The sequence below is a fragment of the Anolis sagrei genome, chromosome 3, assembly GCF_037176765.1.
Source record: "Anolis sagrei isolate rAnoSag1 chromosome 3, rAnoSag1.mat, whole genome shotgun sequence".
In the NCBI taxonomy this organism is placed as follows: Eukaryota; Metazoa; Chordata; class Lepidosauria; order Squamata; family Dactyloidae; genus Anolis; species Anolis sagrei.
In genome coordinates, this window is record NC_090023.1 from 8,627,420 (window position 1) to 8,647,009 (window position 19,590).

The 19,590-nt window shown below is 41.8% G+C and overlaps 1 protein-coding gene across 1 annotated transcript; it reads right to left on the reverse strand.

Moving 5' to 3' along the window:
* Positions 1-1,172: 1,172 nt before the first annotated feature.
* On the reverse strand, positions 1,173-18,486 carry THAP12 (THAP domain containing 12). The gene is made up of 5 exons (XM_060771246.2): positions 18,342-18,486; positions 16,032-16,152; positions 6,857-6,964; positions 6,548-6,584; positions 1,173-4,102 (listed from the first exon to the last, which is right to left on the reverse strand). Exons 1-5 carry the CDS (start codon positions 18,428-18,430, stop codon positions 2,163-2,165), a joined length of 2,295 nt encoding a protein of 764 aa, XP_060627229.2. The 5' UTR covers positions 18,431-18,486; the 3' UTR covers positions 1,173-2,162.
* Positions 18,487-19,590: the final 1,104 nt, after the last annotated feature.

A 19,590-nucleotide genomic window follows, 5' to 3' on the forward strand; every position in this document is an offset into this window, starting at 1 on the left:
TATTATTATTATTATTATTATTATTATTATTATTATTATCATTTCAAAGTGACTGTACAAAAACTCATATAATATTGTTTGTGATCACTGTGAATTGGAACAGTATAAGAAGTGTATACAATTGGGTTGTTGTAGGTTTTTTCGGGCTATATGGCCATGTTCTAGAGGCATTCTCTCCTGACGTTTCGCCTGCATCTATGGCAAGCATCCTCAGAGGTAGTGAGGATGCTTACCATAGATGTAGGCGAAACGTCAGGAGAGAATGCCTCTAGAACATGGCCATATAGCCCAAAACTCATATAATATTGTTTGTGATCACTATGAATTTGAACAGTATAAGAAGTGTATACAATTGGGTTGTTGTAGGTTTTTTCGGGCTATATGGCCATGTTCTAGAGGCATTCTCTCCTGACGTTTCGCCTGCATCTATGGCAAGCATCCTCACAGGTAGTGAGGATGCTTGCCATAGATGTAGGCGAAACATCAGGAGAGAATGCCTCTAGAACATGGCCATATAGCCCAAAACTCATATGATATTGTTTGTGATCACTGTGAATTTGAACAGTATAAGACGTGTATGCAATTGGGTTGTTGTAGGTTTTATTCGGGCTATATGGCCATGTTCTAGAGGCATTCTCTCCTGACGTTTCGCCTGAATCTATAGCAAGCATCCTCAGAGGTAGTGAGGATGCTTACCATAGATGTGGGCGAAATGTCAGGAGAGAATGCCTCTAGAACATGGCCATATAGCCCAAAACTCATATAATATTGTTTGTGATCACTGTGAATTGGAACAGTATAAGAAGTGTATACAATTGGGTTGTTGTAGGTTTTGTTCGGGCTATATGGCCATGTTCTAGAGGCATTCTCTCCTGACGTTTCGCCTGCATCTATGGCAAGCATCCTCAGAGTTAGTGAGGATGCTTGCCATAGATGTAGGCGAAACGCCAGGAGAGAATGCCTCTAGAACATGGCCATATAGCCCAAAACTCATAGAATATTGTTTGTGATCATTGTGAATTGGAACAGTATAAGAAGTGTATACAATTGGGTTGTTGTAGGTTTTTTCGGGCTATATGGCTATGTTCTAGAGGCATTCTCTCCTGACATTTTGCCTACATCTATGGCAAGCATCCTCAGAGGTTGTGAGGATGCTTGCCATAGATGCAGGTGAAATGTCAGGAGAGAATGCCTCTAGAACATGACCATATAGCCCGAACAAAACCTACAACAACCCAGTGATTTTAGCCATGAAAGCCTTCGACAATACAGTGTATACAATTATTCGTTGAATTCTATTATTTCCTATTTTCTGTATAAGTGGGATATTTGTTGAGCTATGATACAATCAGGGACAGCTAATCACCTCCCAACAAAGGATTCCCCCAGGCAGCAACCAACCAAGCTTTGAAGCTGCAAGGCCATTCAATACTAATCAAGGTGGCCAGTTGCAACATTCATATCTGCCTCCAACAGACAAGAGTTCTTTCTTCCTCCCTGGACATTATTCCACAGATATATATATATACTCCACTTCCCAAGTTTCCAATAGACCTCACAACAAATTATTATTATTATTATTCTTTCAAAGTGACTGTACAAAAACTCATATAATATTGTTTGCGATCACTGTGAATTTGAACAGAATAACAAGTGCATACAATTATACGTTGAATTCTATTATTTTCTATTTTCTGTATAAGTGGGATATTTGTTGAGCTAAGATACGAACAGGGCTAGCTAATCACCTCCCAACAAAAGAAGCCAGCTAATTTCCTCCCGACAAAGGATTCCCCCTGGCAGTAAGCAGCTAGACCTTGAAGCTGCAAAGCCATTCAGTGCTAACCAAGGTGGCCAGTTGCAGCATTCACACTTGTCTCCAACAGACAAGAGTTTTTTCTTCCTCCCTGGACATTATTCCACAGATATATATACTCCACTAGCCAAGTTTCCAATAGACTTCACAACTAGTCATAGATGTGGGCGAAACGTCAGAAGAGAATGCTTCTGGAAGTTGGCAATGCAGCCTGGAAAACTCACAGCAACCCAGAAGGAGTTTTGAAATGATTACTTAGTTCTCCGGGTTTATACAAACTGGTCAAGGCAAAACAAGTATCCAAAAACAGAAGCAAGGGTTCGGATCCCCTTCCCCTCCAATTCCGTTAAGTCTCTTCCACTCCTTCCGAGGGAGGAATGAATTCTTCTGAATCCTTCGCTTTGTCGGGATACAGTTTGATGTAGGTGTCCACCATGAGATCCAAGTCGTGCTTAATGTCAAAGTTGATGTTCAGCAAGGCGAGGTTGCTCGACCTCTGTTCAGTCAACGTGTTCTTCAAGTAGGCCTTGAGGCGCCTTCGCCCGATTTCGAACTTTTCGTTCTCCACCTTCATGACGGGCAGGATGCAGAGGACTTTGAGCAAGGCGTAGACATTGGGGAAGAACTTGATGTCGGGGAGGTGAAGGGTTTCGTAAATGGTGGTGGGCAGCTCGATATCCTTCCCTCTGTGTTTCCACTTGATTCTCCAGCAGTGGAGTTCCGCGGACAACGTGTCTGGGTTGGTGAGGTCGTTTTTGTACATGTCGGCGTGATGTTCCTCGGACGTATTGAATTTGAGCTGCCCCATCACCGAGGGCACTAAAGACAAACACTTCAGCGCTCGAAGATGCTGCTCCGAAAAGATGTCCTTCAGTTCCTGGATGATGTGCTCTACGGTCGGGATGCTAAGTGCTTCTTTGTAGTAGTTTTCCGGCGTCATCTCAGAGTCCAAATTCCCTTGTTGGGCTCGGCAAAATTTCCCCGGCAGCTTGACAGGGATGTCCAGCTTCATAGCCAAGTTGGTGGCCTCCTCAAACCAGAATTCGTGGTACACCTCAATGTTCTCCATGACTTCGTTCAAGGAATGCAACACGGCCGTCAAACTGCTGGCGGCGAAGAAGACGTCCGACGTTTGGCCCTGGAGGTTCTTCCCGAAGGCTCTGGTGAAGGAGAGGATGTTCTTGATGATCACCACCGTCGCGATGAAGTCGAACTCTGCCAACGCGGTGGAAAGGATGTACGCTTGGCCGGAAACGGAGCTGCTCCACCGGACGGCGGCATCATTGATGGCGTCCAGGCACATCACAAAGGCCTGCAGGAGGTCCACCACGATCTCAAAGGTATCGTGTCGCCCCGTCCAGTCGGAGCGGACAATCTCCTTCAATTCGTTCCCTTTCTCCTCGCTGTTTTGGAAGAGGAGAGAGACGACGTTGTCCAAGTCCCCCATCAGCTGAAGCGACTGGCGAAAGAACGAGCAAACCTCCTCTATCGTTCCGAGCGCCACGGAGACGCCCGTCACGGGAATCGACTTGGCCAACCAGATGTTCAAGGCGCACGAAGCGGACAAAGTATAGACAGCTTGGGGGTATTTTTCCAAGATCCTTGTCGCCACGGTCTTCATTTTGGAAGCAATGCCGCTGGAGACAATATAAGCCTGGCCCCGGCAATATTCCATGTTCAAACCCCATTTTTCAGTAATCGCCGTATGGAACTTCACGGCTAGGATTTCAGGATCAGTCTCGTAAGGTAGGAAGCCGATGAATTCCTCCCGCAGGTTGTGACAGTCGTCAACGAACCTCACGAGTATCGGCAAGTGCTCCTCGCCGGCGAGGTCCACCAGCTCATCCGTGACGACGGAGAAGAAGTGGGAATCCCTGACTTCCCGGAGGGTCTCCTCGCGCACGCAGTTCTCACAGATCTCCAGCATTTGCTTCTGGTCCATCTTGGAGCAGTAAGCCAGGTTCACGGCCATCGTCTCAAACCGCTTCCTCAGGACCTCGTCTCCAGAGTTTATCCTGAAGTCTAAGAGGGCCTGGAAGTTGTCCGGCGTGAAGATGCCTTTGGGGAGGGCGTCCGCGTTGTGGCCATCCAAAGGGATGTTTTGTTTGCCCATCAGGATTAGGATTTCAAATAAGGATTTCAGGTAGTCTTTGTTTTCTTTCTCCTCTTGTGTCAAAGGGTTGTCGTCCTCGGCGGGCTCATCTCCTCCTTCCACAGAGGCCGGGTTTGGGATGTCGTTGTCCACGGGCTCTTGGTTCGCTTTCTCCTGCTCAAAATGTTCATCAGCTAGAAGAAGAGGCATCAAAATATATGGTAAAATATTTAATATAGGAATACCAAAAATGTCAATACACAATCCTTAAATTTAGCAAAGCCCAGGAAAAAAATATCAATAATTGAGAGCATTCTTGTGTAACATTTTGCAGAAGTTGCATACAAACTTTCATACATTTTTTTTTAGTTGCTAGTCTTTTTCTCCTATACTTTAATTTCAATTTATTTCACTGGTAGTAATACGGTTTGGAACCCGCCTACCTACGTGACCGCATCTCTGTATACGGACCCACACGATCTCTTTGATCATCTGGAGAGGCCCTGCTCTCGATCCCACCAGCATCGCAGGCGCGATTGGTGGGGACGAGAGAGAGATGGCCTTTTCGGTGGTGGCCCCTCGACTCTGGAACTCACTCCCTAAGGACATCAGGCAAGCCCCAACTCTGGCAGTCTTTAGGAGGAGTTTGAAGATGTGGTTGTTCCAGCGTGCCTTCCCAGAATAATGTTCCCATAGCACTTTGTCCTCCAAAGCACTTTACATTTTAGGTCTGCTTGTATGTTTTCCACAAAGGCCACGTTCACCTTTTCGCCCATGCCCTGGCATTATTTCCAATTTTAACTTTACATTTGGCTTACCCACAGTTTTAATTGTGTGTTGTCTTATTGTTAATTGTTGCATACTTTATTGTCTATGTTTTATTTTAATTGCTTGTATTGTTGCTTTATTGCTTTTATTGTAGTATTTGGGCTCAGCCTCATGTAAGCCGCACCGAGTCCCTTGGGGAAATGGTAGCGGGGTACAAGTATTGTTGTTGTTGTTACACTCAATTGTAAGGCGAGATTTTCAGCCCTTTTTAAGGCTGAAAAAGCCCCCATCGGCTTACACTTGAGTCAAAGTTATTTATTCTTTTACTCTGTTATTATTATTTTTATTACATTTATTATTATTTTACTTTATTATTATTACATTTACATTATTTTACTCTATTATTATTATTTCTCCATTTACTATTTTGCTCTATTATTTTTATTAGTACATTTATTATTTTCTTTTTATTACATTTCATAGAATCAGAGAATCATAGAATCAAAGAGTTGGAAGAGACCTTGTGGGCCATCCAGTCCAACCCCATTCTGCCAAGAAGCAGGAATATTGCATTCAAATCACCCCTGACAAATGGCCATCCAGCCTCTGCTTAAAAGCTTCCAAAGAAGGAGCCTCCACCACACTCCGGGGCAGAGAGTTCCACTGCTGAACGGCTCTCACAGTCAGGAAGTTCTTCCTCATGTTCAGATGGAATCTCCTCTCTTGTAGTTTGAAGCCATTGTTCCGCGTCCTAGTCTCCAAGGAAGCAGAAAACAAGCTTGCTCCCTCCTCCCTGTGGCTTCCTCTCACATATTTATACATGGCTATCATTTCTCCTCTCAGCCTTCTCTTCTTCAGGCTAAACATGCCCAGTTCCCTAAGCCGCTCCTCATAGGGCTTGTTCTCCAGACCCTTTATCATTTTAGTCGCCCTCCTCTGGACACATTCCAGCTTGTCAATATCTCTCTTGAATTGTGGTGCCCAGAATTGGACACAATATTCCAGGTGTGGTCTAATCAAAGCGCAATAGAGGGATAGCATGACTTCCCTAGATCTAGACACTATGCTCCTATTGATGCAGACCAAAATCCCATTGGCTTTTTTTGCCGCCACATCACATTGTTGGCTCATGTTTAACTTGTTGTCCACGAGGACTCCAAGATCTTTTTCACACGTACTGCTCTCGAGCCAGGCGTCACCCATTCTGTATCTTTGCATTTCATTTTTTCTGCCAAAGTGGAGTATCTTGCATTTGTCACTGTTGAACTTCATTTTGTTAGTTTTGGCCAATCATCTCTCTAATCTGTCAAGATCGTTTTGAATCCTGCTCCTGTCCTCTGGAGTATTGGCTCTCCCTCCCAATTTGGTGTCGTCTGCAAACTTGATAATCCTGCCTTCTAGCCCTTCATCTAAGTCATTAATAAAGATGTTAAACAGGAAGGAAACTTGAGGCACTCCACTGGTCACTTCTTTCCAGGATGAAGAGGAAGCCTTGGGGAGAATCACCCTCTGGGTTCGTCCATTTATTATTTTACTCTATTATTACTATTATTACATTTCCGTTATTTTATTCTATAATAATAATAATAATAATAATTATTATTATTATTATTATTACATTTGGGTTGTTGTAGGATTTTTCGGGCTATATGGCCATGTTCTAGAGGCATTCTCTCCTGACGTTTCGCCTGCATCTATGGCAAGCATCCTCAGAGGTAGTGAGGATGCTTGCCATAGATGCAGGCGAAACGTCAGGAGAGAATGCCTCTAGAACATGGCCATATAGCCCAAAAAAACCTACAACAACCCAGTGATTCCAGCCATGAAAACCTTCGACAATACATATTCTGAAGGTATCAGTGATCACTTACTCTTTCGTTGCTTTAACGTTCGTATTTCTTCTTCACTCTGGAGAGGGAAAAAAAAGGATTACATTCCATCTAAGGTATTATAAGATTCCAAACCAAAGTGACAAAATGTGCATTAAAACTGGAATTTGGCAAAATGCTATAGGAGAGAATCTGGGATGTCATAGGAGGGAGGGTTTGGATCAGGCTTCTATTGAACCGTGCCTTCTGGGTATTGTAATTCTAGTGTTTGCGTGTTCCTTTGGAGTTTAGCCCAGCTTCTCAAGCCCAGAGTTCTTTCGCGGCAGCGTCTCCACCCAGAAGGAAACCTACCAATTCTTTGATCCTTTTCCGGTGCCTGCTGCGCGGATTGTTCAAATGGCTCGTGAGGTCGAATATCGTTGGCACAGCGTTGTCTCGTAAAACTGTCCTGTAGGGGCTCTGCAAAAGAGAAGAGAGGAAAATTGGTCCTTTACGAGCCATTTCTATCATCTGTCAGCGGATTTTCCTTACGGAGCGAAATACATATCCCCCATGAGGGAAAGAGAGCGGCTGCAGGAGGAGTTCGCAAATCCACGTCGTATCCTCTCCATTTGCCCTCTGGCAACTGGCAAACCACCAAGAAGGAGACTTTCATCTGCTTTCACACCTTAACTTTTTATTTAGATATAACTCTTAGCCATCACTTCAAAGCGCACTACGTTAAATCTACATTAAGTTAGCTCTGGACAATTTAGCTCTGCCAAATTGAAAGCAATTACCGTACATACTCGAGTATAAGCCGACCCGAATATAAGCTGAGGCACCTAATTTTGCCACCAAAAAAAACTGGGAAAACTTAATGACTCAAGTATAAGCCGAGGGTGGGACATGCAGCCACAACTGGTCAATCTACATAAATATTAGTTTGGGGACCCGGCGGTGCCTGGGTTATTTGGGAAAGGGATTGTTTGTCTGTCCTCCAAGTTTAGTCTAGATGGGTTCAGTGAGTGCAGATGAACTACAACTCCCATATGCAAGTCCCATGGTCCACCCTCCTCCAAATTGCACCAGGATGGAGAGTCATGGGGTCATGGGGGCTCTGGGTGCCAAGTTTGGTCTTTCTTGGTCATTGAATAAGGGTTGCATAGTTGGTATATTCCCTGTATGTCGCTCCAGTTAGTAACCTGGCTGCTGCCCATTGGACTAGTTGAAGTTTCCAAACAGTCTTCAAAGGCAAGCCCACGTAGAGTGTGTTGCAGCAGTCTATTCAGGATGTAACCAGAGCGTGGACATTCCAAATATCCTTCCAATAATAATAAACAGAGTAAAATAATGGAAATGTAATAATAACAGTAATAATAGAGTAAAATAATAAATATAATAATATTAGAATAAAATAAATATATTAATAAATAGTTGAGATCCAGGGGGAGCGCAGATGAGCTCCCTGTCAGCTCCAGCTCCCCATGCGGGGACATGAGAGAAGCCTCCCACAAGGATGATAAAACATCAAAACATCCAGGCGTCCCCTGGGCAATGTCCTTGTAGACAGCCAATTGTCTCACACCAGACATGCAGTTTCTGAAGTCGCTCCTGACATGACCAAAAAAAAAGGGGAGGGGGAATATTAAATGTATTAAAACATTAATAAAGTACAATAATAAATGAAATAATAATAGAGTAAAATAATAAATGAAATAATAATAAAGTAAAATAATAAATGAAATAATAATGGAGTATAATAATAAATATATTAATAAATAGGGCAAAATAATAAATCTATTAAAACAATAATAAAGTAAAATAAGAAATGAAATAATAATAGAGTATAATAATAAATATATTAATAAACAGGGCAAAATAATAAACATATTAAAACAATAATAATAAAGTAAAATAATAAATGAAATAATAATAGAGTATAATAATAAATATATTAATAAATAGGGCAAAAAAATAAATGTATTAAAACAATAATAATAAAGTAAAATAATAAATGAAATAAGAGTATAATAAATATATTAATAAATAAGGCAAAATAATAAATGTATTAAAACAGTAATAATAAAGTAAAATAATAAATGAAATAATAATAGAGTATAATAATAAATGAAATAATAATAGAGTATAATAATAAATATATTAATAAATAGGGCAAAATAATAAATGTATTAAAACAATAATAATAAAGTAAAATAATAATGTAATAATAATATAGTATAATAATAAAGTAAAATAATAAATGAAATAATAATAAATAAAGTAAAATAATAAATGTAATAATAATAATTGAGTAAAATAGACTCACAGAGTTGGAAGAGACCCAAGGGCCATCTAGTTCAACCCCATTTTGCCATGCCAGAACACACAACAAAAGCACCACTGTTTCATACCTATGGATGTAGTTCATCTGGCCCTGGAGACCTGAATTCATTTAGATTAGCCAGATATTCCTGCACTGCCTCTTTGCCTATGCTGTGCTGCATTTCTCCTACTACATCCTCTGTTCCATCCTCCCCAAGTTGAGCCCTGTTTACCTTTTGGAAGAAGACTGAGGCAAAGAAGGTGCTGAGTATCTCTGCCTTTTCTTTGTCCCCTGTTTCGAATGCTAGACAAATCCAGGAAAGGGAAATAGCAGCAACCTCTATGGAACCAAGATTATGGCAACAAGAATGATTGACAACTGGAAAATAGAGGGAGAAAATGTGGAGGCCGTGACAGACTTTGTATTTCTAGGCGCAAAGATGATTGCAGATGCAGACTGTGGCCAGGAAATCAGAAGACGCTTCCTTCTTGGGAGGAGAGCAATGTCCAATCTCGATAAAATAGTGAAGAGTAGAGACATCACACTGGCAACACAGATCCGCATAGTTAAAGCAATGGTACTCCCTGTAGTAACCTACGGATGTGAGAGCTGGACCTTAGGGAAGGCTGAGCGAAGGAAGATCGATGCTTTTGAGCTGTGGTGCTGGAGGAAAGTTCTGAGAGTGCCTTGGAGTGCGAGAAGATCCAACCCGTCCATCCTCCAGGAAATAAAGCCCGAATGCTCACTGGAGGGAAGGAGACTAGAGACACAGTTGAAGTCCTTTGGCCACATCATGAGGAGACAGCAAAGCCTGGAGAAGACAATTATGCTGGGGAAAGTGGAAGGCAAAAGGAAGAGGGGCTGACCAAGGGCAAGATGGATGGATGGCATCCTTGAAGTGACTGGACTGACCTTGAAGGAGCTGGGGGTGGTGACGGCCGACAGGGAGCTCTGGCGTGGGCTGGTCCACGAGGTCACGAAGAGTCGGAGACAACTGAACGAATGAACAACAACAACTATGGAGCCTGTATCCAAATTAATTCACCTGGCCATTCAAAATGTACTTTCAAAAACATTTGGGGGCCATAAAATGCCATTCAATTTCAGAGATGGGATTTCACAGAGCAGAGTATCAGGCTAGACTCTTCACTGAAACTCGGTATTTCCAGAGGGAGAGCCCCGCCATCGCTTTTCTCTAGAAGCACACGCTGAGCAAGTCCCAGAACACCAATCTAACTCGATGTATATGATTTTCAAGCAGTCCAGGGAGGCTTAAAAGCACGGGGTTAGGCACGCATGGAAGACGACAGAGTTTGCTACAAAATGCAAAAGCTTAAATGTCTTCCTATTGCAGGGAAAGTCAAGCCAATTAGCTTCAGATAATAAATCGCAGAAAATGTACTTTGTTTGATATGCCATTCCAGTTAAAGAAGTCCATTTGTAACATGAGTAAGACTCAAAAATCATAACCATATTGCTCTTTATAGAGCATACCTGAACCACTGTAACAGAGCCAGGGGCCAAGTTCACAACCATAGACCAATTCTCCCACAGGTTTGTACGCTTCCAAAAGGACTAAAACATGAAAAAAAAGGAGACACACATTTTGCTTTCATATAAAAGCACACACCATATATATTCGAGTACTGGACTATTACAAAAGAGAGCTACCTACCTATTCCTTCCCCTCTTTTTCTTCCCCTTTATCTCCTTTCTTCCTTCTCTACCTCTTTCTTTCATTCCTTATTTCACTCTTTGGTTTCATCCTTCCTCCTCTCCTTCCTTCCCTCCCCCTTTCTCTACTTCTTCATTTGTCTCATGTCTTCCTTCACTGTTTTCTTGCTTCTTTCACTTTTTATTTCCTTTTCCCTTCCTTCCTTCTTTACCTCTTTCCTGCCTTTCCTTTCATTTCTACGGGGCGTTGGGGTGGATGAGAGAATGAGGAGGAGGAGGAGGAGGAGGAGGAGAAATTGTTCATCTGGAGAGCACTGTGAACCCAAACAAAGATGGGTCGGGACCAAACTTGGGAGGAATCCTCAATATGCCCAAAGGTGAATTCTGGTGGAAATTGGGGGAAATTTGACCTTGGGAGCTCCTTCGATGTCCAGCTCACCTGGAACTGAACTGAGCTCACCCTTCCTTCCTTCCTTCCTTCCTTCCTTCCTTCCTTCCTTCCTTCCTTCCTTCGTCCACAGCACACTCTGCTCTTTTAGGGGCGAGGCTTACTGGAGCCCCTTGATGGCGGCTCCAAAGGGGAGAGCTGAAGACAGAGGAAGAAGGGAAGGAGGAATGATAGAAGGGAGGGAAGAAAGGAAAGAGGAAAGAGAGAAGGAAAGAGGGGAAGGATGAGTGAAAGAGGGAGGGAGGAGAGGAGGCAGGGAAGGCACGGAGAAAATGGGGGAAGAGAGAAGGAAGGGAGAGAAGGAGGAGGGAGAGAGCCAAGGCTGACTCCAGGCCATTGCCGGCACAGGCTCCGCCACGTGGAGCTCTCCTGTGTGTGCAAGTATGCATGCCCAGTGGTATCTTCTCCTTTTTTAGGATTTGCAAGTTCTTTTTTTTTGTTTTTTATTATTGATGGTCACACCTTGTAGGGTGAGGAGTTTTGTTGCCAAATTTGGTGGGTATTGGCCCAGCGGTTCTTTTGTTTTTAAGCCACTCATTATGACATGAGCATTTTTATATATATAAATAAGCTGGCCTGAATATAAGCCGAGGCATCTATTTTTAGCACAGAAAACTGTGAAAACGTTATCATCTCGAGTATAAGTCGAGTGTGTGAAATGCCGAAACGACTGGTAAATTTCAAAATAAAAATAGATACCAAGAAAATTACATTGAGGCACCAGTAGGTCAAATGTTTTCGAATATTTACATAAAACTATAATTTAAGATAAGACTGTCCAACTCTGATTAAACCATTGTTCTAACCTTCTTCAATGTAAATGTGCTTATGTCTCCTTCCAATATTAAAGAGAGTAAAATAATAAATGTAATAACAACAATATTAGAGTAAAATAATAAATGTAACAATAACAATAATAAATGGAGTAAAATAATAAATGTAATAACAATAATAATAAAGTAAAACAACAACAATAATAATAATAATAACAACAACAAAGTAAAATAATAAATACCGTATATACTCGAGTATAAGCCGACCCAAACAAAAGCCGAAGCACCTTATCTGACCTACAAGAAGCACTGCCTGAACATCAAGCAAAAAGTGGGCGCTAGAAACAACATCACACAAAAGCTGACTGGCACAACCTGGGGATCACAACCAGACACAGTGAAGACATCTGCCCTTGCGCTATGCTACTCTGCTGCTGAGTATGCATGCCCAGTGTGGAACACATCTCACCACGCTAAAACAGTGGATGTGGCTCTTAATGAGACATGCCACATTATCACAGGGTGTCTGCGCCCTACACCACTAGAGAAATTACACTGCTTAGCCGGTATTGCACCACCTGACATCCACCGGGAAGTAGCTGCCAATAGTGAAAGGACCAAGGCAGAGACATCTCCAGCTCATCCCCTGTTTGGGTATCAGCCAGCACGTCAGCGACTTAAATCAAGACATAGTTTTCTTAGATCTACAAAGACACTCGCTGGAACACCCCAGCAAGCGAGAGTCCAAAAGTGGCAGGCCCAAACCCAGCACCTCAATCCATGGGTGATACCAGATGAGAGACTCCCCCCCCTGGGCACTCAGAAGACTGGGCGACTTGGAAGGCGCTGAACAGACTGCGCTCGGGCACCACGAGATGCAGAGCCAACCTTCAGAAATGGGGCCACAAAGTGGAATCCTCGACATGCGAGTGTGGAGAGGAGTAAACCACTGACCACCTGCTGCAATGCACCCTAAGCCCCGTCACATGCACAATGGAGGACCTTCTTGTGGCAACACCAGAGGCACTCCAGGTGGCCAGATACTGGCCAAAGGACATTTAATCAACTATCAAGTCTGCAAAATCTGTGTGTTTTCTTTTTCTTTTTAATCTGTGTGTTTGTTTTGTTCTGTTAGAACTGTAATACAATGATATGGTTGCTGATGACACAATAAATAAAATACCTTATTTTACAAAAAAAACCTGGGAAAACATATTGACTCAAGTATAAGCCAAGGGTGGGAAATGCAGCCACTACTGGTAAATTTCAAAATAAAAATAGATACCGATAAAATTACATTAATTGAGGCATCAGGAGGTGAAATGTTTTTGAATATTTACATAAAACTGTAATAAGACTTCCCAACTCTGATTAAATCATTATTCTAACCTTCTTCAATGTAAATGTACTTACATATCCTTCCAACAATAATAGAGTAAAATAATAAATGTAATAATAATAATAATAATAAATTAAAATAGTGGAAATGCAATAATAAATGTAATAATAGAGTAAAATAATAAATGTAATAATAGAGTAAAATAATAAATGTAATAATAATCATAAATAGTGTAAAATAATAAATGTAATAATAATAATAGGGTAAAATACTGTAAATGTAATAGTAATAGAGTAAAATAAAACATGAAATAAAACTAATATGCTAATAATACTAATAACAGAGTGAAATAATCAATAACCTTGACTCTATTATTATTATTATTATTATTATTATTAACTTTATTTGTACCCCGCTAGCATCTCCCGAAGGACTCGATGCGGCTTACACAGGCCGAAGCCTCAAAACACAATACAATAGAAAACATAACACAACAATAACAAAGCAAATCAAAACAATAAGCAAAATAACGGCAATGGCGATACATCAAGACATTATTAAAAACTGGTTCGGCCGGCGCAATGGGGTACAAGGGTTAAAAGTGCTGAAATGGTAGGAGGCACGTCGGATTAAAAGTGCGGTGTGCAGCAGCGATTAGTTATGTTAAGGTGCTACTAGGACTTGGGTGAGAATTCCTAGTCTGAAAAGGCACAACGGAACAGCCAAGTTTTTAAATTCCTTCTAAAGACAGCTAGAGTAGGGGCCTGTCGGAGATCTTTTGGAAGGGTGTTCCAAAGTCGGGGGGCCGCTACAGAGAAGGCCCTGTCCCGTGTCCCCACCAAACGCGCTTGCGATGTAGGTGGGATCACGAGCAGGGCCTCCCCAGATGACTGGAGCGAGCGTGTGGGTTCGTAGATGGTAATGCGGTCACGCAGGTAGGGTGGTCCCAAACCGTTCAGGGCTTTGTAGGTGAGCACCTGCACCTTGAATTGGGCCCGGAAAATAAATGGCAGCCAGTGGAGCTCCTTGAACAAGAGGGTTGACCTCTCTTGATAATGAGCCCCGGTTAGCATCCTGGCTGCTGCCCGCTGGACCAATTGAAGTTTCCGAGCCGTCTTCAAGGGCAGCCCCACGTAGAGCGCATTGCAGTAGTCCATTCTAGAGGTGACCAAGGCGTGGACCACCCCGGCCAGATCAGCCTTCACGAGGTATGGTCGCAGTTGGCGCACAAGTCTGAGTTGCGCAAAGGCCCTCCCGGATACCGCCGACACCTGAGCCTCAAGTGTAAGCGAAGAATCCAAGAGGACACCCAAACTGCGGACCTGTGGCTTTAGGGGGAGTGTAACCCCGTCCAACACTCTACTATAAGCTGAGGGTGGGAAATGCAGCAGCTACTGGTAAATTTCAAAATAAAAATAGATACTGATAAAATTATATTAATTGAGGCATCAGGAGGTGAAATGTTTTTGAATATTTACATAAAACTGTAATTTGAGATAAGACTTCCCAACTCTGATTAAATCATTATTCTAACCATCTTCAATGTAAATGTACTTACGTATCCTTCCAACAATAATAGAGAAAAATAATAAATATAATAATAATAATAAAGTAAAATAGTGGAAATGCAATAATAAATGTAATAATAGAGTAAAATAATAAATGCCATAATAAAGAAAAATAATAAATGTAATAATAATCATAAATAGTGTAAAATAATAAATGTAATAATAATAATAATAGGGTAAAATACTGTAAATGTAATAATAATAGAGTAAAATACATGAAATAAAACTAATATGCTAATAATAATATTAATAACAGAGTAAAATAATCAATAACCTTGACTCAAGTATAAGCACTCTGATGAAATCATTATTCTAACCTTCTTCAATGTAAACGTACTTACATATCCTTCCAACAATAATAGAGTAAAATAATAAATGTAATAATAATAATAATAATAAAGTAAAATAGTGGAAATGCAATAATAAATGTAATAATAGAGTAAAATAATAAATGCCATAATACAGTAAAATAATAAATGTAATAATAGAGTAAAATAATAAATGTAAAAATAGAATAAAATAATACATGCCATAATAAAGTAAAATAATAAATGTAATAATAATCATAAATAGTGTAAAATAATATATCTAATAATAATAATAGGGTAAAATACTGTAAATGTAATAATAATAGAGTAAAATAATACATGAAATAAAACTAATATGCTAATAATAATACTAATAACAGAGTAAAATAATCAATCACCTTGACTCGAGTATAAGTCGAGGGTGGGAAATGCAGCCACTACTGGTAAATTTCAAAATAAAAAAAGATACTGATAAAATTACATTAATTGAGGCATCAGGAGGTGAAATGTTTTTGAATATTTACATAAAACTGTAATTTGAGATAAGACTTCCCAACTCTGATTAAATCATTATTCTAACTTTCTTCAATGTAAACGTACTTACATATCCTTCCAACAATAATAGAGTAAAATAATAAATGTAATAATAATAATAATAATAATAAAGTAAAATAGTGGAAATGCAATAATAAATGTAATAATAGAGTAAAATAATAAATGTAATAATAGAATAAAATAATAAATGCCATAATAAAGTAAAATAATAAATGTAATAATAATAATAATAATAATAATAGAGTAAAATACTGTAAATATAATAATAATAGAGTAAAATAATACATGAAATAAAACTAATATGCTAATAATAATACTAGAGTAAAATAATCAATAACCTTGACTCGAATATAAGCTGAGGGGAGCTTTTTCAACCTAAAAAGGGGGCTGAAAAATTAGGCTTATACTCGAGTGTATACAATAGTTAGAGCACAAGATAGGCCCTCTCTCCTATACAATTTGGCCTGAAAGCAATTTATTTGCATTCATTGTAGCCGTGATGGTTTTACTGGTTCCAGTTTGATTTGAAGTTGGTCAGATGGCATAGGTCACTTACACTTCTACATATCATCGAAGTCTCAAAGTGATTTGCGCAGAGCCTGTAATGCTTGTTGAGTTGGTCGGGCGTCTTATCTTCCAGGTCGGCCCTTCGGCAGTTCTCCACCCACCGCTGACATCTGCAAGAGAGAGAGAGAGTTTTCGTCCATTAAAAATGGGTAAATTGGGGCAAAAAAAGGCTCAAGAGCAGCTTACAAGATATATATATCATAGAATCAAAGAGTTGGAAGAGACCTCATGGGCCATCCAGTCCAACCCCATTCTGCCAAGAAGCAGGAATATTGCATTCAAATCACCCCTGACAGATGGCCATCCAGCCTCTGTTTAAAAGCTTCCAAAGAAGGAGCCTCCACCACACTCCGGGGCAGAGAGTTCCACTGCTGAACGGCTCTCACAGTCAGGAAGTTCTTCCTCATGTTCAGATGGAATCTCCTCTCTTGTAGTTTGAAGCCATTGTTCCATTGCGTCCTAGTCTCCATGGAAGCAGAAAACAAGCTTGCTCCCTCCTCCCTGTGGCTTTCTCTCATATATTTATACATGGCTATCATATCTCCTCTCAGCCTTCTCTTCTGAAGGCTAAACATGCCCAGCTCCTTAAGCCGCTCCTCATAGGGCTTGTTCTCCAGACCCTTGATTATTTGAGTCGCCCTCCTCTGGACACATTCCAGCTTGTCAATATCTCTCTTGAATTGTGGGGCCCAGAATTGGACACAATATTCCAGATGTGGTCTAACCAAAGCAGAATAGAGCATGGGTAGCATGACTTCCCTAGATCTAGACACTATGCTCCTATTGATGCAGGACAAAATCCCATTGGCTTTGTTTTGCCACCACATCACATTCCTGGCTCATGTTTAACCTGTTGTCCATGAGGACTCCAAGATCTTTTTCACACGTACTGCTCTCAAGCCAGGCATCGTCCCCCATTCTGTCTCTTTGCATTTCGTTTTTTCTGCCAAAGTGGAGTATCTTGCATTTGTCACTGTTGAACTTCATTTTGTTAGTTTTCGCCAATCATCTCTCTAATCTGTCAAGATCGTTTTGAATTCTGCTCCTGTCCTCTGGAGTATTGGCACTCCCTCCCAATTTGGTCCCGTCTGCAAACTTGGTGATCCTGCCTTCTAGCCCTTCATCTAAGTCATTAATAAAGATGTTGAACAGGAAGGAAACTTGAGGCACTCCACTCGTTACTTCTTTCCAGGATGAAAAGGAAGCATTGGGGAGAATCACCCTCTGGGTTCGTCCATTAAACCAATTACAGATCCACCTCACCGTAGTTTTGCCGAGCCCACATTGGACTAGTTTCCTTGCCAGAAGGTCGTGGGGGATCTTGTCAAAGGCCTAGAGATGGGTGTCATCTGCATACGTGTGTCACCGCACTCCAAAACTCCTAATCTGCAGCCATGTAACAACTCAATAGGAATGGGATCCGAACCCGGAATAGGCACTGCGTAACATCTTCTCCTTCTAACAAACACATTTTCCTGCCAAACTCTAGTTTGCAGCCATGTAATGTGCGAATAGGAAAACCTGAACCCAGGTCAGGAATTGAAGAGCACTTGAATTGCTTTCCTCCTTTTTTTCCACCCTGGAGATTTGAAGCTACTCTTTTTCCTAACTCAAGTGTTTCCTTTGCAAACACGCATTTGCATCCCTGTCACGTGTGAATACATGAACCCGGGTCAGGCACTCAATAACAGTATCAAGCCTTTTCCTTCTCCCTAACTCCATTTTCAGTGTTTCCCTAACAAACACGCATTTGCATCCCTGTCACGTGTGAATACATGAACCCGGGTCGGGCGCTCAATAACAATATCAAGTCTTTTCCTAACTCCATTTTCTGTGTTTCCCAAACAAACACGCATTTGCATCCCCCTCATGTGTGAATCAAGATAGGGCGCTAAATAACACTATCAACAAGTCTTTTCCTTCTCCCTAACTCCACTTTGCGTGTTTCCCCAGCAAACACGCATCTGCATCCCCGTCACGTGTGAATGGGGATACATATGAATCAAGGTCTGGCTCTGAATAATGGTATTCACAAATCTTTCCTTTCTCCCCAACTCCATTTTGCGTGTTTCCCCAGCAAACACGCATGTTTAAACACGTAACGTGTGAATACGGGTGCCGAACCCAGGTCAAGGCCAAAGCAATAGCTTTTCTGCATTCCCCCCGCGTTGGGATCCTTCCCCACTAAGTTTCTTCCCCCTAACACGCGTGTTTCCTGCCAAACACGCATCGTAACGTGTGAATGCGGGTTTGGAGAGTGGGGAATGACTAATTTCTCGGTTTTCCTGCCTGAACTGACCGGACGGGGTCCCTGGGGAAGCGGAAGAAGGCCAGGTCGGCGGAAGTGCTCTTGCGGGTGCAGTTCGGGGCCGCGCAGAAGTTAGGCATCCTCGGCGCGGGAAGAAGCAGGCCTGCACCGGAGGGTGGTGACGTCACGGCGGGGAGCGCGCATGCGCCCTGAAAAAAAGACAGCGACGCCTCCCCGCCCTCCTCTCGCAGCCCGCCTTCCTGGTCTTGATGGCTCGCTCTAGAGTTCAAAGAGGAAAGGGAAAACGCGCCGCGCGCATAACTTCCGGGATCCGTGCGAAAGCGGCTGCTTTCACAGCAAAGCCAGCCAGCTGTCAAAAGCATTGATGCAGACTGACACCACTTCTGCTTTTCTATCACATTTATATTACACTGTAGCATTCATGCAGTTTCATACCACTTCTATCTTCCTATCATATTTGTATTGCATTGAAATATTAGATATTTTATTGTATTTTTAGATTAGATATATTAGTTATCATGAATCTATACATATATTTACTGTATTATATGCATGTATAATATTATATGCATGTTTCAGCAGACTGAAAGCCAAAACCAAGGTCACAACATCATCTGTTATAGAACTCCAGTATGCTGATGACAATGTCGTCTGTGCGCATACAGGAGAAGATCTACAAGCCACTCTAAACACCTTCACAGAAGCATACACGAAGCTTGGCCTGTCACTGAACATCAAGAAAACCAAAGTGCTGTTCCAGCAGTCACCAGCCACCCCCTCTCCAATGCCAGTGATACAGCTTAATAGTGTAACATTAGAAAATGTTAACCATTTCCGATCCCTTGGCAGCCACCTCTCCACCAAAGTCAACATCGACACCAAAATACAACACCGCCTGAGCTCTGCGAGTGCTGCATTTTTCTGAATGAAGCAGAGAGTGTTTGAGGACCGGGACATCCGTAGGGAGACCAAGGTACTTGTTTATAGAGCTATTGTCCTCCCAACCCTGCTCTATGCCTGTGAGACGTGGATTGTCTACAGACGTCACATTCAACTCCTGGAACGATTCCATCAGTGCTGCCTCCGGGAAATCCTGCAAATCTCTTGGGAAGACAGGCGGACAAACGTCAGCGTGCTGGAAGAAGCAAAGACTACCAGCATTGAAGCGATGGTCCTCTGCCACCAACTCCGCTGGACCGGCCACGTTGTCCGGATGCCCGACCACCGTCTCCCAAAGCACTTGCTCTATTCCGAACTCAAGAACGGAAAACGGAATGTT